General features: G+C 35.1%; 2 protein-coding genes across 6 annotated transcripts in view; one reads left to right on the forward strand and one right to left on the reverse strand.

Moving 5' to 3' along the window:
* Nucleotides 1–411: 411 nt before the first annotated feature.
* On the reverse strand, nucleotides 412–12,294 carry LOC113043086 (protein C12orf4 homolog). 3 transcript variants are annotated; one of them, XM_026202229.1, is made up of 14 exons: nucleotides 12,028–12,155; nucleotides 11,614–11,797; nucleotides 11,348–11,493; nucleotides 9,512–9,693; nucleotides 8,481–8,580; nucleotides 8,277–8,398; nucleotides 7,829–7,935; nucleotides 6,556–6,753; nucleotides 6,311–6,439; nucleotides 5,319–5,390; nucleotides 5,032–5,234; nucleotides 3,358–3,415; nucleotides 3,105–3,172; nucleotides 412–2,589 (listed from the first exon to the last, which is right to left on the reverse strand). In XM_026202229.1, the coding sequence occupies exons 2-14, from the start codon at nucleotides 11,789–11,791 to the stop codon at nucleotides 2,497–2,499; spliced, it is 1,656 nt and encodes a 551-aa protein (XP_026058014.1). In that variant the 5' UTR covers nucleotides 11,792–11,797; nucleotides 12,028–12,155; the 3' UTR covers nucleotides 412–2,496. The 3 variants fall into 3 exon arrangements, with proteins under 3 accessions (XP_026058014.1, XP_026058015.1, XP_026058013.1); XM_026202230.1 differs by having other exon boundaries at nucleotides 12,090–12,112; XM_026202228.1 differs by lacking the exon at nucleotides 12,028–12,155 and adding an exon at nucleotides 12,197–12,294 and having other exon boundaries at nucleotides 414–2,589.
* A 1,687-nt stretch (nucleotides 12,295–13,981) lies between these two features.
* The window catches only part of LOC113043087 (dual specificity tyrosine-phosphorylation-regulated kinase 4-like), a 31,247-nt gene continuing 22,098 nt past the window's right edge, over nucleotides 13,982–23,130 (forward strand). Inside the window, exons 1-2 of one of the 3 annotated variants that reach the window (XM_026202233.1) lie at nucleotides 13,982–14,007; nucleotides 14,692–14,761. In XM_026202233.1, coding sequence (XP_026058018.1) covers nucleotides 13,997–14,007; nucleotides 14,692–14,761 — 81 coding nt within the window. In that variant the 5' untranslated portion in view covers nucleotides 13,982–13,996. Of the gene's footprint in view, nucleotides 14,008–14,691; nucleotides 14,762–20,122; nucleotides 20,316–23,130 lie in introns of those variants that run through there. The other 2 variants (XM_026202232.1, XM_026202235.1) reach the window with 2 other exon arrangements.

Genomic DNA, 23,130 nt, shown 5'->3' on the forward strand with positions numbered 1-23,130 from the left:
ATAATGTTGTATAATAATACATATATAATAAGTAGCATGTAAGCAAACCAGCTTGCTGGCTTGACCATCTTAAACCAGATTAAGCTCTGCAGGGTTATTATTATAAAATATGGAAATAGGCTTTCTTATCTATCTATCTATCTATCCACCATACAGTATAAATAGCTATCTTTCTATCTATCTATCTATCCATCCATCCATCTTTATAGAGTGCTGGGAAATGGCGTAATAGGATTACGTAATCAGATCCAAAAATTAAGTATTTGTAATTAGATTATATTACATTTTAAAGTACTTGTAAGCAGACTAGTTACTTTTTTATTGATTACATATTATTCACACAACAGCAAGGAATTATTCATAATTTATTGGTTGTCCCTAATTCTTATTTTTTATCTTTTAAATTTAAAACAAATGTTTATTCATTTATTCATTTTTTTTATTATTATTATTAGCTTCTCATTACACTCTTGAAAGTCCTGCAGTTCTTTCACAAACCCCAGTTTATGATCTTACTGAAATCAATGTCAAAAGTATTCTGTCTATCTAGACCCTATAACCAGCTAGAACACTGTAACAAAGCTACATTTAGATAAGAATATTTTTGTTGTGCTGTCTTTGTGTTGGTCTCTGAGAGGAGGAGCTGTTACGGCAGACATGCATACTTAACAGAACAGTCCGTGCCACTATCAGATCCCATGAGGAATGTCTGGGTCTGGCTTATACTACTGTTCAAATGACACATCGCAGAAAACTATGTTATTAAACTGAGTGTCAGCTTCTTTTGACAACATAATTACCAGGAGAATACACTTTCCAATTATTGATTCTACCCTTTTGTGTAAAGGAAACACATGTAGACAGTGTGCAGATGATAAGCTCTAATTAAAAACGAACACATCCTACACTCATCACACAAACAGGAGAAGGCAGTCCATCTGGGAGTGTGTTCAATGTTTCGGCCCGGCTGAATAAGCAGTGCTCTGTCAGGCACAGTTGTTGGATGGTAAGGGCTCAGATGGCTGAAGAGCAGGGCTGTGACATTAAAACAGCAAGTGAAGGAGAGAGAGGTGGTTGTGCTAGAGGGGCCCGCACCTATGTCCCCGACCCCTACCCCAGACTGAGGTAACCAGAGACCAGATTTCGCCACTAACTGATACCAAGAATGTGAGACATTTGGGGACACATTTCCTTCACACCAGCTCTCTGAGTTGAGCGCCAATGACAGCGAGACTGCAGAGCCATTAGGGACAGCTCGAGTTCACTTTGCTATGGACAGCAGCACAATCTAACACTTTTGCTGCCCTTTAGTGACCTGTGTGATCAGGTATGATCCACTCCAAAATACATCTATCATATCAAAGGAATATATATGTACAGTGAGTTGTTAAAAAAACATTGGCCAAAACATATACAATGGACGCAACAAAAAGTAGAGTAGAACAGCTGAAATTATAGAAAAAAGCGAATAATGATAAAATTCAAAGTTGATTATAAAATCCTACAACAATACATTTTTAATAAATCCAAAATTATGGTGTTACACACACCCACACACATATATATATATATATATATTATGATGCAGCAGACCTGCAGTAAACTAAACTCATTTTATCAATACATTTCAAATTAATTTGATAAAGTGAATTTCAACATATAATTAGCATGACAGTAGTTTTGGACAAAAGGCTAATCTAGATGCAAATGCTTTAACTCTGATTAGCCCTACTTTGCTACTTCGTATGCTAATATCCTCATTAGGAGGAATCCAACAAAACACTTAACAGGCATTATTTAATATGTAGATTTTTGTTTTGTTGTTATTGTTGTAAAGGCTTAAACAAAAAACCTTGACAAAGTTTTCTTACTAGCCTGATCAATGAGCCTATTAAAGATTTGATACTGTTTTCAAATGCCCCACTTTCTAAAGATTACACAGTTCAAATATAACTGCACACATGCCAGGGTTTAACTGGCACCTAATATACAAACACATGGTAAAACACTTAGAAAGCTAGGAAGGTTGGTTTCATTTGACATTTGGAATCAGCAGCTTTGGTTACCTTACACTACATGTGAAAGCTACCGAATACAGCGCCACCTGGTGTTTGTGGAGAGGAATGATGACACGAGGGGCCAAAGGTGGTTGACTGCAATGCAGCACAAACACACAGCTTGTCTTGGCATTACCTGTTTCCCATGAAGCGTTAGGTAAACAGCACTCGCAGTATGACAACAGCTAAAACTCTGAACACTTCCCTTTCATATTTAATGTGTTCTTTGATGTGGAATGTACAAATCTGCGAGTTCCAGTGAAAATTCATGACTGAAATAATCAGGACATAGTACTAAGCCTCCTGTGGCAGGATCACATGACAGTGCACATCAAAACAGCTCACGGTTTGTACTTCTCTGAAAATTAAGAACCTAAAGTGACAAGATGTCCTCATATTGCCAGCTACAAGGGCAGATGTGTCGGTGTGTGTGGCTTGTTTAGCGTTTTGACGTTAGCGTGAGCGTCGAGGAGACTCTGAAGATCTGAGGCAGCATGTTGCTCAGCTGGTAGAACATCTCCTCTGAGATACTCTGATGATCAAAGAAAATCAGAAAGACAGATTGATGCCACTTTCTTAAATCGCTAAAAAATTTCACTTTGTTAGTAAATAAAACAAATTAAGCAATTATGCTATCATTCAAAAGTATGTTATTTTGCAATTAAATTGATCAAAACTGACAGTTAAAAAAACTGAATCAAATAAAGGCTGTTCTTTTGGACTTTCTATTCATCAAAAAGAATCATGGTTTCTTTTTCTATTCTAATATTAAGCAGCACGACTGTTTTCATCATAGATAATAATAAATGTTTCTTTAGCAGCAAATTTTCATTATTAGAATGATTTCTGAAAGATCATGTGACACTGATGACTGGAGTAACTATGCTAAAAAATTAGATCTGCATCACAGAAAACACTTTACATTTTAATACAGAAAACAGTAATTCTAAATCGCAATGGTATTTTCACAATATTACTGTTTTACTATATTTTACTAACCAAAATTAGACCGTTAGTTATTAGACTGACCGTGAGGCCAAAACGTACCTGTGGAACAAGGAACTGGACGGTCCGTGAGATTCCTCCATCCCAGGAGGCCATTTCCATCATAAAACCTGGAAAAACCAAAGAAGATTTCAATTCTTGTACTCTAAGCATTATTACATTATTTGAGATGATAGAGAAAATGACTTCGGTAGGCATTTAAATGTAAACAAGACTGGTTAACTACACATACTGACCTTATAAAGTAAATAGTATAATTTACATTAGATATAATTTGAGATCTTTGCTTGCACACCTTTCACACACTTGAAGACCAGCTCAGCTCGTTTCAGACACCAGGGAATGGTCATCTCCTGAACAGACGAGGAAAAGAGAGAAAAGAAGTCAGTGACTGTCTGAGATAATATTTAACCATGTGGGTAACCAGGGTTCAGACAAACCAAACCACTCCTTGAAGAGCAACATCTGCACATAGTGAAGAACTACAACTTCTCATGTGGGACTATTCAGATCTCCAATACATTTCTCTTTGTTCTTAAAACGACATGATATTTACATTAACAATTTGAATTCATTTACTCCTAATAAAACCATATATTTAATATTTCCTACCTAATTGATAAATATAATTTTTTGATGGCTTATTTATGTGTAACTGCTAAGCTAATCTTGCCGTTTTCTACAGACATCCACAGTAACAATTATTTTACAGACATACGTCCTAAAACTAATCCTATCCGAATCGAGCTTAAGACCTCAGCTTAAAACCGTCCTCTGCCTTTGGCTGGGAGAACACACAGTTCCTGTTCAGATGAAACACATTTCCTGAAAACTGAACATTCCTCAACATGGGCCTGTGGTCAGAGAGGCTGTGATTGAGGCTTTCATTTACCCACAACTGGTCAGTCCAGACGGCCTGATCCAAAATAGACCATTTCTAAATTAGGCGATGAGTTTTGAGGTTGAGGATCCAAGTTAAAAAAGACAAATTAATCGGGTTTGATCCTAAAGTTAAAATTAGGACGCATTATTTCATTTATATGTCAAAAGCTGGTTATATACTGTCAGATATTAGATATTTAATTGCATATGCTCTTTTCCTATTGTTATTCAAATGACTTTTGCTGTCATGTTATGCTCACTAAAGATTATTCTTTAGGATCAGTAATAATTTAATAACACATCTCAAAAAGAATATCCATTTTTAACTAGATTATAAAGTTGTAATGGCCCAATTTACTCTAGCATTTAAAAAGATTCTTTCTTTATATTCATTCATTTTAATAAATACAAAGTAATACAGAATTGTTTCTAAGAGACAGCATGTCCTTTTTATTTGCCGCACATCAGTGCAAGTCAGATCACATGCTTTCGCTTGTTAATAATTTACTGTAATTAAGTGTGCACAATGATGCAATATTTTCAAGGATTGTAGAAATGCATACTGAATTATAGAAACACAGACCCCAAGTGAATACAAATCTTTTTGCTTCTTGAGGGCAAATACATAAGATGATAAGTAGCATGATGCAGGTGGTTAAGTTTGTTTGCCTGTGCTAGAACTAGATGCCAATGTAAAGGCCAAATCCTCAACAATTCCCACAAAAAACACACATTTAAGTGATGGTAGTTGGCAGACGAAAGCGCTGGAACACCCTTAGAAAGTAGATTGTTATAGATCCCAGTAATAGAAAGTTGAGGCTCGGTTGGGTTTTTGAACACTCTACGATACGGGCAATGTCCTCAACTACCATTTTGACAGATCAACATTGTGTGTACCAACTCAAAAGCTCAGAATGTGGACACTTTCAGGAGTTTAAACCTTGAAACAATCCCATGATTTCCTTCACAGATGCTAAAAAAAATTAAATGTTAATATAAATCACTGTTTGTAAGTGTATGCAAAACAGTTTAGCAGTAAAAAAAGTGTTTGTTTGTTTTTAATGAAAGATCATTCATCTACTCTTACCTCCGACATGTCATGCACCAGCAGCAGTGGGATGGTGATGGTGGTGATGTCATGGGTGCAGCAGACCTTCAGGATGTTCCTCAGGCCCATGATGGCTGGGTCCCGGGCTGTGATGTTTCCCGAACGCACATTATCATCCACACAGAGGTGGAACACAATATGAACCTCAGACAGGTTTGAATGGCGTGTGATGTAGAATTCACCTGAAGGAAAAGAGAGCTCAGCATTCTCCAGTGTTACGTCTGATCCAACAGAGCGCTAAAAGCATAAGCCAATGTTTAAATTACCTGGCACGATATTGGAGGAATTTCTGTCCATGATCTTATTTTTGTCTTCACTTCCTCCATTTCTTGGCATCTCTATAAAACAGATCAATGAAGTGTATTAGTGCAATACATTCAAATATGTTATACTTCACTTTTAAGAATGTATTTATGATTATTTAAAAAAATATATTACTGTCATATATATATATATATATATATATATATATATATATATATATATGTCATAGTACGGTAATTGAATTAAGAAGGAAAATTTTCTTACCTGTCATATAAAAAAATGAATAAAAATTAAATAATGAATTTAATTAATGATATCTAATCTAAAACTTATTTTTTTAGGACAATCAGGCTGGTTTTAACAAGACTGGGAGGATGTGCTTAAAAATAAATGAAAATTAAAAAAATGTAAAATATCAATTAATAAAAAACAAATCTTAACCGTTTTCCTCCCAAAAAATGTATTTAATATTATTTAGTTCTTATTTTGGTGTCAAATGTGACATGGACATAAATATTTCCATCTTTATCAAAAACATAAAGAAAAAAATCACTAAGGCTGCAATGTTTTTGATAAAAAATACAGTAAAAAAACAAAACAAACAAAAAAAACAACAGTAATAATGTGACCACAAAATAAAATCTGAATGTCATTGGTTAATTTTTGCAGCAAATCACTTAAAAATAACTTTAAAAGATAATATTATGGTAATGTATTCTCTCTTTCAATCAAAGTTATGTAACAGTGTTCATAAGATACATAACAGTTATTACAAACCGTTAGCAAAATGCAAAACTGTACCAGAGCATTTCACTTTCTGCCAAAACATTTGTGCACGTTGAAAAAATGTGTATCGAGTTTCATTGTAGCTAGTCCCTGTCGAATGAAACTGGACACTTTGTCGCAGTAGGACTGAAGTCAGATATGTGATGGTGCAATGCAGAGGTGCTGGTTTTGGCCGGACACAAGCACACGCAGTTGTTGTGTCACTCACCGGGCTGCTCTCTCTGCTTGCTGCTGCGCTGAGCTCGAGCGTACAGCACCACCTGCTGGATGATGTCCAGCTGCTCATCCACTCTGGGGAAGTGGAAATCTGTGCACTCCTGAGACACTGTTGCAAAGTCTGATGCCATAGAAAGAATGGAAAATGTTACTGTTGTTTATATTGGTTGCAAAATCCTTATGATTTTGACTTCTGTTGATCGTTGCAAATGAAAACCTACAAATTAGATATGATACCTCTCTTGATGCCGCTGTACGAGTTGACTCTGTTGTCGACCAGCAGCACCAGGCCGCAGAGGGATGTGGAGTACAGCGAGAGAGCGGTCTGCAGTCGCCGTAACTTCACCCCACTGCTGCTGTGACGACGGTGCTTACAGAAGTCCAGAACATCAGATCGCACCAGACGCAGATTGTGCATGGTCTTCAGCTGAGCCCCTTAAAGACAAGTATATCAAACAGCTATATATTTGTACCCATTATATTTTATTTATTTAAAAATGATACATGGTTAGATGTAATTAAATATTCAATATACACTACCCTTCAAAAAAAAAAATTGATAGAGACTTCTCATGCCTCTCAAATAAAGGGCAAACTTTTATTTGATTAAAAATGTAGTAAAATATTGTAATAATTTAATTTAACTGTTTCCTATTTTAAGATTTAATTTACTAATATCCAAATGTTTTTTATTCCTCTGAAGACAAAGCTGAATCTTCAGCATCATTTCAGTGTCACATGATCCTTCAGAAATCATTCTTATATGCTGCTCTGGTGATCTAGAAATATTTCTTACTATTATCAATAAATTAAAAAAGCTGCTTAATATTTTTTGTGGAAATCACTGTGAAACTTTCAGCATTTATTTGAAATTAAAATGTCTTTAATGACAACTTTGATCAATTGTGTCATTATTGGATATTTGATTTGTAATTTTTTAGATATTTATCTGTGTTAATACTAAGTTCAATAATTGTTTTAAATGCAATTTTTAGCAAGTATCAAAATTATTGTCTATGACTCTTATCATTCATTACAATGTTGTAATGCATAAATGCACATATTTAAAATGATTTAAGTTTTTAAGTGTCTTAAAAAAATAATTATTATTTGGCTAAAATTATATAGATTTTTCCATTTGTATTGAGCGTATGGTATTACACAGATTTAAAATCATTGCATTCTTAAAGTTTTGTAGGGTGAACCAAAAAATATTGGGACCCTTAAGCCAATTCTAAAATATATAAATGTCATTGTACTAGATAATAAACTATCAAACATTAGCATAAAAAATACCCAAACAAAAATGTAACAAAATTAGGCTTACAATTGAGCTAAACTGCATTTGGACAATTTCATGTTGCAAAATTAAGTGGAACATGTCCACTGCACTTCAAAACAGATTGAAAACACATTGCATGTAGGCGCAAATGACCATGGCAGTTTGTTTTATGAGGGTATTTTTATGCGTCGTTTTGTAGCAGCCAATGTTTCTAAGGAAACACCATACCTAAGTGGATAGTGAAGCTCTCCTCCAGCTGTCGCTGCTCCTCGAAGAGCCGTGCCCCCGCTTCCCCTGCCTCCCCCAGCTGACCCGGCTGCACCTTGATCTCCTCGCTGAAACACAAATAACGGGCTCAACTTCTGAAGCTCTTCGCCATCCATCAATCACAATGATAAGCACAGTTGTTTTGCCATTGGATCAAGTGTGACACTATTCACTCATGTGCTAGACGGTGTCAATGTGGCAAAGCGGGGATGTCGTAAAGTGTAATCAGAACTGAAACTGCGGCTAATGTGGTGGCAAGAATGAAACTGCTAAGACAGTATTTCTTGAGGAATATCTGTGTCCGTATCCTTGAGGATGTTACATTCTGCTCCTCTGAGTCAACTATTCATTACCCAGCACTATCATTTATCAACTCAATGCCATCAGTACCTTTAAAACTTTCACTTACTTAATTGTACTGTTGTTGGGGTTCTGTAGGTCCCGGTGGAGCTTCATCACCCATTCCTGATACTCATGTTTCTGGATACCTGTGACTTGCTTCAGTTCACTGGCCCACTTGTTCTCCAGCACCTTCCCATTTTACAAAAAAACATTCATATGTTTTATATTATAATTATTGTTCGTTTCAATCTGACTGTCAGTTTGGTCTTACTTGCTGTGCATCGAAGTGTTGGGCAGCCACAGTGTTCACATCCTGGTCACACAAGCTCTTTCCCAGCTCCTGCATCACTTTGTCCATCTCTACAGCCTGTCTGTAAAGACAAATTTCATATGCTTTTATAGTAGGAGTCAAAAGTTCAGGCATTTTTTTAAAATGTTTCTCATATGAAGAAGCTTAAATGTGTGATAACTCTGATTTATTTTACATATAGAATTCCTAAATGCTTTCATGCTAATAAAATCCATGACTAATACAATCTATGTCAATAGTATACAATAATTATTACAAAATATATTTATATCTTTATTCGAAGATGCATCCAATTGTTCAAAAGTGACAGCAAAGACATTTATAATGTTAAAAAAAGCTATTAAAATTTAATTTATCTCATTTAATATAATCTAATTTATCTGACAAATGCCTCATGCATCAATATTGAGCTGCACAACCTTTTATAATAATAAGACATTTTTCTTGAGCAGCAAATCAGCATACTAGAATAATGTCTAATATGCTGATCTGTTGGATCTTGAATAATAATGTTGAAATTTCAGCTTTGCCATCACAGGAATAAATTATATCTTAAAATGCACTGAAATAGAAAACAGTTTTACTAGAGAAAATAATCATAATAGTCATAATAGACCTCTTTAAAAAAAAAATAGTCATAATAGTCAAAATAGACCTCTTTCAAAAAAAAAAAAAAAAAAAAAAAAAAATTCTAACTGACCATCACTTCACTTTGGAACTGTATTGCATATATTACAAATATAATAATTTCAAAGTAATGTAACATGTGTAACATAATTTGCTATAGAAAAATAACATTAACAAATATAAGTACTCCATTAGACAACAATTTGCAGCTAAGCAAAACATCTTATTTCTGATCTTTATAGTTGCTAATTACTCAGTATGGTGGCATTCTGCATTTATGCTGGGAGCTCATTATCCAAATTACACTCCCTGGCAGTTTTCCTCATAAAACAGAATTAGATCTCATAACGCTCTTCCAAACGAACCTCTCCTGAAGTTTCTTGAGCTCCACGTCTCTCTCGCTGATGAGCTCAGAAACACTAACAAAGTAACTGTGCTCCAGGTTGAGAAGAGTCTCTGAGGCCGGGGAGTGGATCAGTTCATGATAAACACCTGCAAAATCCTCGTCCCAGCTGTGTTCTTCAGGACGGGCATGTTCCAGTGTAGTCTACACACAGAAATGATACAAAACACAGACATTTCGCAGAGATCCCCAAGAACTGAGTACCAACTAGTCGAACACTTGAACTAAATGAATTGGTTTACTTCAGTGTTTATTTTTATTTTTAAATCTTGATGTTTTTATATATGTTGTTCATACTTTTTTCCTAAATAAAAGCACAAATAGTACATCTATTTTAATACTTCACGATTCACTTTTGCCCTCGTACTCTGAACATATAGAACCTACTGGAAGCTTAATAACTGCTCTAAATAACATAAGAATCTTTTCACGCAGACAACCAGGTGGTCGTTAAAAGGCCATCTGATGAACTTGAAATAGATAGGAAAGCATCCATGTGTATTTATGTACGGCTGCTATAAACTGTTAATGGTTATCCTGTGCGCATAGCTTGAGCCAACAGCGCTTCATAGGAAAGGGAGGGGGCGGATTCTGCTTTCTTTTTATAAGTTCGCTGGAGCAAGTGGAAGTAGAATTTAAACTGCAATACTTTGAACTGCTAATGCAGATGGTCAGGTCAAAATCTTAAATGTGGAAATAGGATAGATATTCAGTTTCAACGCAATTTATTGTCCGTAGAGTCAAAGTGATTGATTGACAACTCATTTTCAGTAATGTTTTCGAATTAATGGCACTGATAACTAAATTTGAACTGACTGGTGCTAAATAATGACATAACTGTTTTCTGTAGAGCTGCTTATAGCTGAATTATACTCGTTTCATAATTACTGATCATTGGCAAGTTATTAAACTGCATTGAAACCACACTGAACTAAATTGAGCTGATGTTATTTTTTCTTTCCTGTTTATTCATGTGAAGCGGTTTTGAAACAATTATTGCATTAAAACGCCATATAAATAAATGTGACTTGACTTTTGATTAATAGACGTATTAAAAATTATTTACGAAAAATTACAAATAATTTAGAATTAAAAAACAGAACCATGTAATTTCTTTGAATTAATACACAGAGAAAACGATAAGTATGACAGTAGATTGTTTGGTAACACTTTAGAATAAGGTTCCATTAGTTAATGTTAGTTAACTACTTTGGTTAACATGAACTAAGCAAGAACAATCCTTCTACAGCATTTATAAGTCTTAGTTCATGTTAATTTCAACATTTACTAATGCATTATTTAAATCAAAAGTTGTGCTTGTTAACATTAGTTAATGCACTGTGAATTACCATGAACTAACAATGAATAACTGTATTTTCATTAACTAACATTAATGAAGATGAATAAATACAGTAATAAATGTATTATTCATTGTTTGTTCATGTTAATTAATACATTAACTAACATTAACTAATGGAACCTTATTCTAAAGTGTTACCGATTGTTTTTTCCCAAAAAAGTCTGAAAGTCTGCTGAACACAACACCATGTAATATAAAGCAGTTATTACGCAAAAATACATGAAAAAAACATATCATACATGTTTTATTATATTATATTGTACCCTGTTATATCATGTTGTTTTATTATATATTTTAATAACCATAACATGTAATTAAATAATTTAAAATATACATTTTTAATATAAAAGACAAACGGATGGACCTTAAAAATTGCTAATGTGTGTAAAAATGGTGATAGGAGAAATGATTATCAGTAAACTGAGTCTGTGCTCTTACCTCAGAATAGGCCTTGGCCCATGAATTTGTAAGTCTGTTTATGTCGACCTCTCCGTTAGTGAGTCTCTGCAGGGCTGCTTCTGCCTCCCGGTCATAATCCACTAACGTTTCCCTCTCTATGAAACTAACCAGGCTGCTTTTCAAGTCTAAAATCAATGCAGAAACGTTAGTTAGAGGCTCTACTGTACAGTAATTCATATATGACTTAGAAGTAATGCATTTACAATCTGATCATATGCACGCTCAAATAAATGTTAATACATTACCATTTTCTACAAAACAGGGGATTTTATGAAGCAGCATGATCCTCCCATGAAGATCATTGACATTTTCTATGAGAGGGAACTGAAGTGGTACTTTGAGGACACAGTGATTTTTTCCTGCCGTAAATTCAAACATAAACTCCTTTTCTATTGTGTTGGTTTTCCCTTTGTTTTTCCTCATCTTCACCTGCATTTAGAAAACAGATATAACAATAATGGTTTTATAGTATAGACAACAGACATAGACATAATTATGCATATTAATTATGAACGCTGTCTAAGTAGGGTAGCTTCCTATCCTAATAACCTAACAACAGAAATTGTCGTTACACAAACACAGACGTAAGTTTCCGTTCATAAATATAAGCAAACCATTTCAATTTTGTGATTTACAAATGCTATTCAACAACAGCTCACGTGAATTAACTGTGTGCTGAGAAACGAGTTCGTGCTAGATGACGAAACCACAATATACTAACTGAAATATATTTGAAAATTAGATCTAGCAGAATTATTCGGTTATTATTCGTGCATTTTTCTAGTAAAATGTCCAATATTATTTGCTTGCGAGACACTTCCTGCTTACCTCCACTTGTTTTACTCCGCTAGCTGTCAGCTGATCCACTGGTTTGTGATTAGTAACAGCAGATTCCACACGAAAAGAGACTCGTGTGGTTTGTTGTAGCCTGCCCGTAATTTAATTTTAAAATTATTTTCACAATAATTACTGATCAATACTTCAGACCAACATACAGGCCAAAGGTCAGCTAAATATTATTTGCAGAAAGTGTTTCGTTCAACACAAAATCCTGACGAATGTATTTCATATGGTCTAATCGGTCTAATCCAGTGGTTCCCAACCTTTTTCAACTCGCTGCCCACACAACCAAACACATATGTTTGCGCGGCCCACTGCAGAAAAAAATAACTGACCCCGCTATTGTTGGGTTAATAACTTAGTACTCAGAAGCTAGATCGTTAAATGTCTTTTGAATGAACTGGCGGTTTGGCAGCGCTTGGCACAACAACTGCTGTTGTTCTGTAGCATAGTTACAGTTTAATATTATTTTTTTGTTATATGAAATTGTGTTATTATGTTATGACTTAGACATTTTTACATTTATTATTTCTTTTTAAAGTTATTGATGGCCCACCTTCAATGCCATCGAGACCCACTAGGCCGAGGCCCACAGGTTGAAATCAAAACAAAAATTATTTTTGAATCCCCTCCTTCTCGTATCTGTAAATTGACAAGCAAACATTGATGTATAAATACTGAATAAATTATATGATATATTTAATTTGTAATTAATACCTCAATAAATCATTGGTCATGTTTTAAAGATCATTCTCAACATGCTTTTATAACTAAAACTTTATTATAACTAAAACTTTATTTTCCAACAAATGACCAATTAATGTTCCATGTTCCATTAATATGCCCAATGAGCATATAAAGTATTCACCAAGGAAAAATGTATTAATAAATATATGAAAAAATATATATATATTGTCCAATAGCCTATGTTTATGGTCTCTGACTGTTAAAATCTAGGTGATTTAAATAATTTCATTTGTCCACTATCAATCCCCTTCGTGCTGCTGCAGTAGTGTGAAATTAATAGTTCAGTGCTTTGTGTCACTGTGTCATTTAGGATGGGATAGTGTTGTCACTGAACAGAAGCAGGAGGTGTGAACACAGGATTTGTTCTCTGTTACATAGACACGACCTGTATTAAAGATGCATGCTGTATCAGTTACAGCTAGAGGGACACATTTGTTGAGCTCTTGAAGCATAAATCACGCAAAAGCACTGTCTCTTTTCAAATCCTCACGAGGAAAATATGAGAGCATCATCCTATCATCCTGATGATGGGGGGGGGGGGGCATTTATATTCATGTTATATTACATGCAGATATTTTCCATACAAATCGTAAAAACAAAACAAAAAATACATTTATTTTTTTAATTATTTAGTTTTTATAAGAAAAAAAAACACACACCTTGCACAACTGGACAAAATTTAAGTAGCATTTGACTTTGCCTTTAATGAGCAGTTTTATAGGTAATTCTAGAAATATTTACTCTATTATAGATCATATTTCCACTGATATAAAATAGTATAATACTATAATAGAGAATCATTATATATAGATCAGTGCGTACTATTGTAACGTTGTCGCCATGGTTACGTCGACGACTACAACAAGAGGGAACACGTGCGTGGGAGGCGCGCCCCCTGAAACTGCCATCATCAGTTTCAATATGCGCGCTCCCGTTTACTACAGTACACACTTCTCCATCATAAAAACTGCATCAGAGGAATATTGACATAAACGGATGAATTTTCGTACACCCGAATAAGAGAGGGCTAGTGATCTGACTATGGACAAAAAGTGAGTAGAGAACTGCTAATTGTTTTGTAGTTTGATGTGTAGCAGTTTGTTGTAGGCCTACAATAATTCTTCAACCTTTTTTTATATATTTTTTGACACAAAGTCGTGCAAGATATACAATCTGAAAAGGCTTATGATATCGGTTAATATTTTAACAGTAGTACGAAATAGTACAAAATAACAGAGTGAGAGAGAGAGAGATTTATTTATCCTTTCGGAAATTTGTTCTACACCATACAGTACGTCTGATACATTTATATATAAGACAACAAGACTTAGTGTGTAGAAAACAAATCTGTGGAGAAAATAATACACAGGCTATACGAAGAAACGCGTTTTTAACCAGCTGGGGTCACTAGTAGCTTGCAGAAGGCTATAAGCTTCCACTACTAGTAACTGCCGGTGTAGGCTGTATATTTAGTTGAATATATGGATATTCATATTAGCAATTTAAATGTAATTAAATTATATAAATACAAATAATATAATTTATAGAATCTATACAAATAAGTATTTATTATGAATTTTGAAAACTTCACATTTAATTGAATGTGTTAATTACGGTTTCTTAGTAATTATTTGTGATTTTGACAGCAATTTCTGAGTAAAAACTGATTCAGAATAAATACACAGTTTTTTTACTCACAGCATTTTCTAAGACATAGGTATTTTTACTTTTAACAGAGAAGCTGTGAGGAAGAAACTACAGACACTCATGAAGGAGAAGAACATTAATCTTCCTTTGGTGAAAAAGGTAGGTGCACTTTAATGCATTGTCCAGAAGGATGAGTCATAACTTCGTGCAGCATTATGTGCACCTCCGCTCATGATAGCTTTAAAAAAACTGAAAGATTAAGCTTTTTTCAGTGATAAAATAACGTCTTCTACCCAACTTACATACATAGACAACGCAGGATTCATCCAAGCCATGCGATTTGAGGCATGTAGATCTGCTTGTTGGAGCAATAGCAGACTGAGAAGTGTTTGCTTTGCACAGATACCCAATAGCCTACCCTTGTTTTGAGCACAGCTTCTTTTTCTTCTTTTTTTCACAAGACTATCCTGGAGATACTCTGATGCAACAGCAAACCCATAAAGTAGTTACAACGTGATTTGTTTTAAACTGTGGTACCTGTGTGCTCTATTTTAAATACTGCCATTAATTTGTTTTATTGATGACAGGTTGGTGAAGTTTGTCCTCAGATCATTGTGCTCTAAGTTATTATAACTTTTATGGATGAGGGTGAATAAATTATGATATAATTTAATTTTTTTGAAATAACTATTCCTTTAATGTTATACAGTACAGACTCTCCAAACTTTAACCTTGTAATCTATGATTCTAGGAGATTCTTGTTTTGAGTGATTGTTTCTCTCTTTGCTTGTAGAATAGATGCTGCATGAGGGAAATCAGGCTTTGAATTGCTTAAGATTGGTCATGGATTTAGTGTAAGACAAGTATTACAAGATGATGTGTATCTTTGCGTTCAATCTGAACACGATCACTTTTAATACGTCAGCTAGCGGAAAAGCTGGAATGTTTGTTTTCTGAAGGAGCTCATTTCAATCATGGTGAGAGGCAGTGAAGACCTTGAGGCAACCGGGTTTCTGAGAGAGAGCCCACTTCTGCCCAACAAGTTACGCTGCCATGGAAACAGTTGCCGCTTTGGAACGGTGGACTGGTGCTGGTTTCAGTTCTTTTAGTAGAGGAGTTGTGTTCCCACCATTCCTTTGACTGCAGGAGAGATTCACTGAATGTGGCACATCTGAACATGGTGCTGTGCTTTAATTAGCTCTGGTTTGCACGAGGAACATACCGTCCATCTGTACTTACTGCTACATTTTATTTTCTAATTTAAGCCTGGGAAGATTTATGTCACGCTATTAATAAATGAATGTAAAAATCGTTTTTTGATTTTTTTTATTCGTGACAATAGTATTGTTAAGATTAGGTTTAAAGACTTTCTGTGTGAGTTACAATGAAAATACTATAAAGTATAAACAATCTTAGAAAAAATAGAGAAAAATATCAATACATTTTTAATTATGCTTTTAAACTGCTAAAAAAATATCTTCTATCATATAGTTATTAAAATATTTGTGATTTATACTGCAAAACATTATTAAGCATTATTAATAAACATGAAACATTATTGGAAAAAGACACGTTTAGGGGTTCATACTGTAGTAGAAAGCAAAAACAAGAGACACATGGCAGTGGAAAAGAAAAAAAAGAAAACGAGGTACAGCAACATTGAAAAACAATAGAAAAACAGAAAAGTTTCATGCAAAAACACGTTGTGAGTTAGCTATATCTTCAGAAAAGAGTTCAGTTTAAATAAATAGATTGCAATTATGTTTAGAGCTGTTAAAATCTACAAACTTCATCTTCAATATACTAATAAGCAGCAAGTTCAAAACAGCAATGCTGTTGAGATATCAGTCTCAAAAGCATCTTAGTTTCATATGCAATATGTTGACTGATTTGGATTTGGTGTCTGATAAACTAAGTGTTGGCAGGCCCTAGACCGCCCACCGAGTATGTGTTGATGATATAGCCATTATCGAGATGAACTCCTCACCCGATAATGTTTCTTATGGGAGCTTACTGCGCTGATGATATTGGATACTTCAAATTAAACCTGCCAATTCACCTGGGTTGTGTCAGGGAGCAGCGGGTTTCAAAACCGGCCAGTGTTTACACTGTATTTTTCACCAACTAGTCACCCGGGATGTTAAGATACAATTGAGTAAATTGGCAGTTGGCAGAATCACAAAGAGCAAAACAGAAACAGACATTCTGACACAGAATCCAGATTTCAGAGTAGAGTAACTTTTTGTAGCATTGTTTAGTGAATTAAGGTGAATTTAGGTTGTTTCCTTATTATCTGCAAACACATTATTCTTCATGGAATCATCAATGCCAATAAATAACCTTTATTTTTTAAGAAATGTATACCAGCTTACCCTCTCTTTCCAAGCCAACATAATAGACTAGTATCAGCCTATCTGAATTATTGACAGGCAGGTATTGAATGAATGTTTTTATTGGCATCAACCGGTGCCCTCCGGATCATTCCTTAATCATGTAAATGGCATGCCAACAGCCTAGCTTTCCTTTTGTCCAACTGTCCACAATGAGGTTTCTGCACATGAGGGGTTGTAACAGTACAGCTAGCAGTAGGTTGCCCCGTCTGTGACCAGTGTCTGTTATCTATTCCATTGTTTCAGTGGGCTAACATAAGCCCAGTCCCCTTGCCTTGCAGAGGACACAGCTCTGCGGACAGCTGGGTTGCCCTTTCACCCTAACAATGCAAAATTGGATTTGTAGGGGATTTACTGACTCAAGAGTCTCTTTATGAGGCTGTATCATTATTCGAGTAAACTTCACTAGTGTTGACGCACTCAAACTTAAATTATAAAATTGAATCTCTGTCGGACCATATGAAATACAAGAAAATATATTACATAATAGCATTTCTGTATTCTTTGTGATGTCTCATCTAATCCATCACATTATCAGAGGTGTTTGTTTATAAACAAATATTGATGTTACATCATCATCCATGTGATTATGATATAATGTGATCGACTGTTCTACTACACGGGTGCCGGAGCTGTTGTCACGCAGACAGTGCTGATTAATCGTGTGTTGATTAAGTCTTGACATGTGTCACAAGCCGATGTTGAGTTGCGTATTTCCCAGAGGTGTGTGTTTCCATGTGATGCAATAATCGCAAACATGAAAAACACTGAACATATAGAAGAGCTCTCTTAAGATGCTTAAATAGTGAAACATTGGATTACAGTGGTTATGTCATCAACTAAAAAATGATGATCTGATATGGGGATTTTGTTTGATTAACATAGATCTTTTAAAAATGATTCCCAAAAGCACCAGATTCAGGCCATTTGGTGCTAAAAGAAGTCCTTCTTTTGAGTCGAATATTTTGAATGGATTGATGAACTGTTTCACAAAACTAGTCTGTCTGATTCTAATTGAAACTGTCCACTCAAGAGAAAACTAAATGATCGAATGATTGCAGGTGAATTCATCCAAATTTGTAAGAACTGACTTGTACAAAATTGTAAGACTTATAGTAAAAATAAAGCTTTAATGTCTGCCACTAAATTTAATCCTCAGTGGGGCTTAAGCAGACTGTACAAAAACGTTTGATTGAGATTGTAAAGTAATATGCATTTGCTACCAATCTGCCAAAACATAAAATATTTCACTCAAAAATTGAAATTCTGTCATTAACTACTCACCCTCATGTCATTCCAAAGACGCAAGACTTTCGTTAATCTTTGGAAGACAAATTGAGATATTTTGAATGAAATACGAGAGTTTTATGACCCTGCACAGACAGCAATGCCACTACCATGTTAAAGGCCCAGAAAGGTAGTAAGGACATTATTAAAATAGTCCATGTGACATCAGTGGTTCATTCGTGGTTCAGACATGTTTATAAAGAGAGTTTTATGTTTAGCATGTATCTTCCTCTGCTTGTAAACAAGGACATCCAGCACATCCAGAGTTACCAGCATCACACTCGCGTCATAGTACTCTTGTGAATGCACGTTGAAGACTGCCATGCAAAAGAAGAAATTGTTGAATAAAGTTGATATTTTGTTTTCTTTGCAGACAAAAAGCATTCTCATAGCTTAATAACATTACGGTTGAACCACTGACGTCACATGGACTAATTTAACAATGTCGTTATTAACTTTCTGGGCCTTGTATGTGTCAGTTGTGTTGCTGTCTATGCAGGGACGGAAAGCTCTCATCAAAAAATATCTCAGTTTGTGTTTGAACGGGTTTGGAACGACATGACATTATTAATGACACAATTTTCATTTTTAGGTGAACTATCCCTTTAAGAGTGTGTTGAACTGTCAGAGTATTGTTGGGTCAACAACTATTCAATCATTGAACAGGATCTGTCTCTGATAACTGATTCTTTGAAGCAAATTGTTCAAAAGATGCGACTGGACTATATATAATGCATTCAATCTGTTGTCTGGCACAGACTGTTTAAGTAGATTTTGTGTTGTGTCTGTTACAAAGGAAGATCACCTTGCCCTCTGACCGATGTTGTCACGCGTGTGTCGCTGTCTGTACTGTATGGTTGTGTTAAGGATGCACAGACAGTGACATAATAATTCTCAGCTTACCTGTGTGACAGAAAACTCCTTTGGCCGCCAATGGTTTAATGCCACAGACAGTGTTTAGTAAATAGATAGTTCTTGATACCCACAATGCACCGTGTCTTCAAAATGTATATGTATTTAGTTATATGAATGTTATATGAATATCATATTTTATATGAATATTATATATAAATAGAAAAACTGCATAAAATGGTCAAACTGAAATTGTACGTACTCTCGGGCCATCCAGGTTGAGTTTGTTTCATGATCACAACAGATGTGGAGATATTTAGCATTACATCACTTGCTCACCAATGGATTCTCTGCAGTGAATGGGTGCCGTCAGAATGAGAGTCCAAACAGCTTATAAAAACATCACAATTATACACAGATGACTCCAATTCATCAATTAACATTAATTGAAAAACTGCCAAAGAGTAATCTTTGTCTTACTTTTGGATTCAACTAAGACTAATCTATGTTTTTATGTAACTGAATTAAAAAAAAAATATGACCAGTCTTAAAGAAAATAATTATCTGACTAACTTTTAAGACTGGTCTTAACCTTTTATTTTTATGCAACAGTCTGAAGTTAAAAATGTTTTAATTACGAATTTGTTTATTACAAACACAGATGTTAATTGAAGGACTGGAGACGTATTGTGAATTTTTGTGATGTTTTAATAAACTCTTATTCTGACGGCACCCATTCACTACATTGGTGAGCAAGTGATGTCACACTAAATTTCTTTAAAAATCTGACCTCCATGTTTACCTGAACGTGACACTGACATTATGCAATGCATTTCTGAAGAGCACAAGAATGCAAGTGCAGTAAAACCAAACCTGCGGATGGCATAAGATGAGCGAGTGGTGGCCTGACTGCACCTGCTTCCATCACTCAGTGACTTATCATCAGGTTCCTCTGCTGTCTGAGCCAAACATGTCAGCACCAGACACCAGGCTCACTGGCTGCAGCTCCAAAGCACCCAAACACTGTCATCGCAGCCCACGCTGTAGCTGCCGTACATTAGGATTGGATTTGTTATTTAATTTGTTCCCTGGATTCACCCGAACACTGTTCAGCATTGCCTGAGGTAGAAATGGGCCCGAGGGCAGAATCAGAGAGAGGGGAAGGAGAAAACAGAGGAGAGAAGGTAAGATATTGAACAGAGTAATGAAAGACTATGGAAGAACACTTTATATAATGACCAGGTATGTGATGTTGTAGTGTCAGATAGTTGTAAATCCTAAATTTCCAAATTGTGATACATCATTTGAGACCAAGGACAAAAAGAAGAGTGTTATTATTCCATGGGTTATGGATTAAGTTTAGCTCTCAATAGTCAACAATGTGGCCCAAAAATATTTGGACACATATGGCACACCAATCCAATTGTCATTTATTTTAAAAGGAAGGCATACATTTTAGTGATTCCATGTGTTTGTAATTCAATTTAAGTTAATATACATACTGTACATAAACCACAGGGTATTATTTTTGCAATAACAAGGTAGTCCCTTGCTTAGTGTTTGTAGGGTATGATGTTTCTTCCTTCATCCAGGCAACCAGAGAACACTGAGGTAACTAGTCTCTTGAGCTTAGTTAACCGATGACCAAAATCCTGTAAGAAAAACATCTTTATTGGCAGACTGCATAAATTAAGATCAAATGTGAGAGGGTGGTTTCAAAGTTGATATGTTAGATCTTCATTTGTTAAGTCTAGGAAGTCTTCAAGGATGTGTCATAGCCTTAAAGTTAATCTGCATATTACAATTAATCTGCATATTACATAACACAAGATCAAGTTTAAGATCGCCATTGGAAAGCTGACTGAAAACGATGCATTAGGTTCAAACAGAGGACAGAAAGCTTGTGCACTCATTGCTCAGTGCATCCCTTCAATAACTATACAATACATAAAACAAACACACTAAAAGATAACTTTTCATTGCACAAAACTATTAGTTTTTGTGAAAAACATCACCTTTTGCATATCTTGGAGTGTCTGGACTGTATGTATTGAAACCTTGAAAACATTTCAGGTGCACAATATTTAATTAATGGTATCCACCATTAAAAAATATATAAATATGTTCAAGTGCTTTGCATTTGGATTCTGTGTAATAACAGGAATATTTCTCAAAGCAGGTGATGGTCTTGAAATTTATTGGTGAAGGTGGTAAGGATTTTGTACACGTGTGGTGTGTGTGGTTTTGTGGTTGTTGTTGTTTGGCATTCTGAGCCTTTATTTTGACAGGACAGCCATTAGACAGGAAGCAAAATGGGGTAGGGGGATTAGGGTTAGTGAGCCCTGACTCAAACTCAGGTGGGTCGGAATGCCTGAAGTGAAACAGCGCTACAAGTCCACCACAGTGGTGTTTTGATGGCTATAGCGATAAAGTTTGACTTGATTTTCATTTTTCTTACTTTGATTTTCTTGCAGTATGTTGATGAATGCCCGTAGTCCGATTCATAAAAATATATATATATTTTGAAATGGTTCTTTTAATGAATCCTTCAGTCTCAGTCAGCAGTTTGAAACAGACTGTTGAAAATGTAAATTCTTGAATGATCCAAGGAGAGGTGGTTACTCGTAAAGTAATCAAATTGTAAAGTAACATAACATTTGGTTATGTTTGTCTCGAAATGTTTGTCTATACATCAAGTTGTGTGTACTTAAAATTTGTGATTGTATACACAGTATAGAATTTATATAGTGAACTGTGCCAGCTTTTAATAACTGTAACGTTATTAACTTGTAAATTGTTTAAGGATTTAAAAATACTTGTGGCTTGTAGTTACAGTTTAAAAGTAGCTGCTAAAAAAAGTTGGGTCATTTTGGAACAATTCTTGGCTTAGACAGTCCATGGGGCATCTGTGCTCAAAGATTCAGCACATTTAAAGACTAGGTCGAAGCCAAAATGAAATCTTTGGCAACAAAATCAAAGCTGCTCAGAATAATTACTGTAGATGTCAGCTGTAATTTAAACATGAATAGATGTTGAATGTTATCATTGCCATCCTGTCCCATCCTCTGTGTGTGTGTGTGCATGGGTGTGTGTATTTGTGTGTGTGATAGGGATTAGCCCATGTGGGGCCTGGCCCAGACAGCTGACCTTGATAGATAATGTTACTCATGCTGGCATAAATTTGTGGGGCATTGTCAGTCTGTCTCTCTGCCTCTTCCCAATCACTGAATGACTCTACTATTGAACATGGACATCTGTAAATTTCAAGCATCATTATCCACCGTATTCATGAGAGATTTGAGCATTGTTTTTATTCATACATTTATTTTTATTAATGGTGCTTGCTAAGATTTAGAATAAACCTTAAGAACTAGGGTTTGGCATGTGAATTGTCCTGGGTGCTAGTGCTACAACATATTCAGGTTGACATTTTTAGACTTTGTGCCAAGGCTTGTTCTGTTTTTTAATCCCGCTGAGTGTTGTGGGTTTTTTTTTTAGTATGGTATGTTACATTAAAAATAGTCCAACTTTTTAAAAGTTTGTTTCATAACCAGAAAACCAGTCTATTTACATGCTTCCTTAAGACCTTCCTTAATATTTAGCTTTTTCTTAGTAATGTTCTTAAAAATGACATACTACACTAGGTCACCCAACTGAGTATTTCTCAGCTACAAGACTGCTTATACTGTTAATTATATTAGTCCAATTGCAGGCCTAAATTGGTCATCAACACACTGGACCTATTAAAATAGACTGCCATCTGTAGTTTCAATAAGGCACACATATATATGGTCATGTGCAAAAATAAAGTCTTAGCAAAGGTGTGGACTTTACCTTGACTTTATCTGCTGGCTTCCTAAACGTGTCGCATGTGGTTAATCCATATATCCTCTACTCTGCAACACCTGCTCTATTGGATGACCCTTTCACCTGAATGACTTCTATCCACTTGTTGATCACTACATATGCTTAACTTGCATATCTGCCAGCTAGGTCATT

The sequence above is a fragment of the Carassius auratus genome, chromosome 25 (genome assembly GCF_003368295.1).
Source record: "Carassius auratus strain Wakin chromosome 25, ASM336829v1, whole genome shotgun sequence".
Classification (NCBI taxonomy): domain Eukaryota; kingdom Metazoa; phylum Chordata; class Actinopteri; order Cypriniformes; family Cyprinidae; genus Carassius; species Carassius auratus.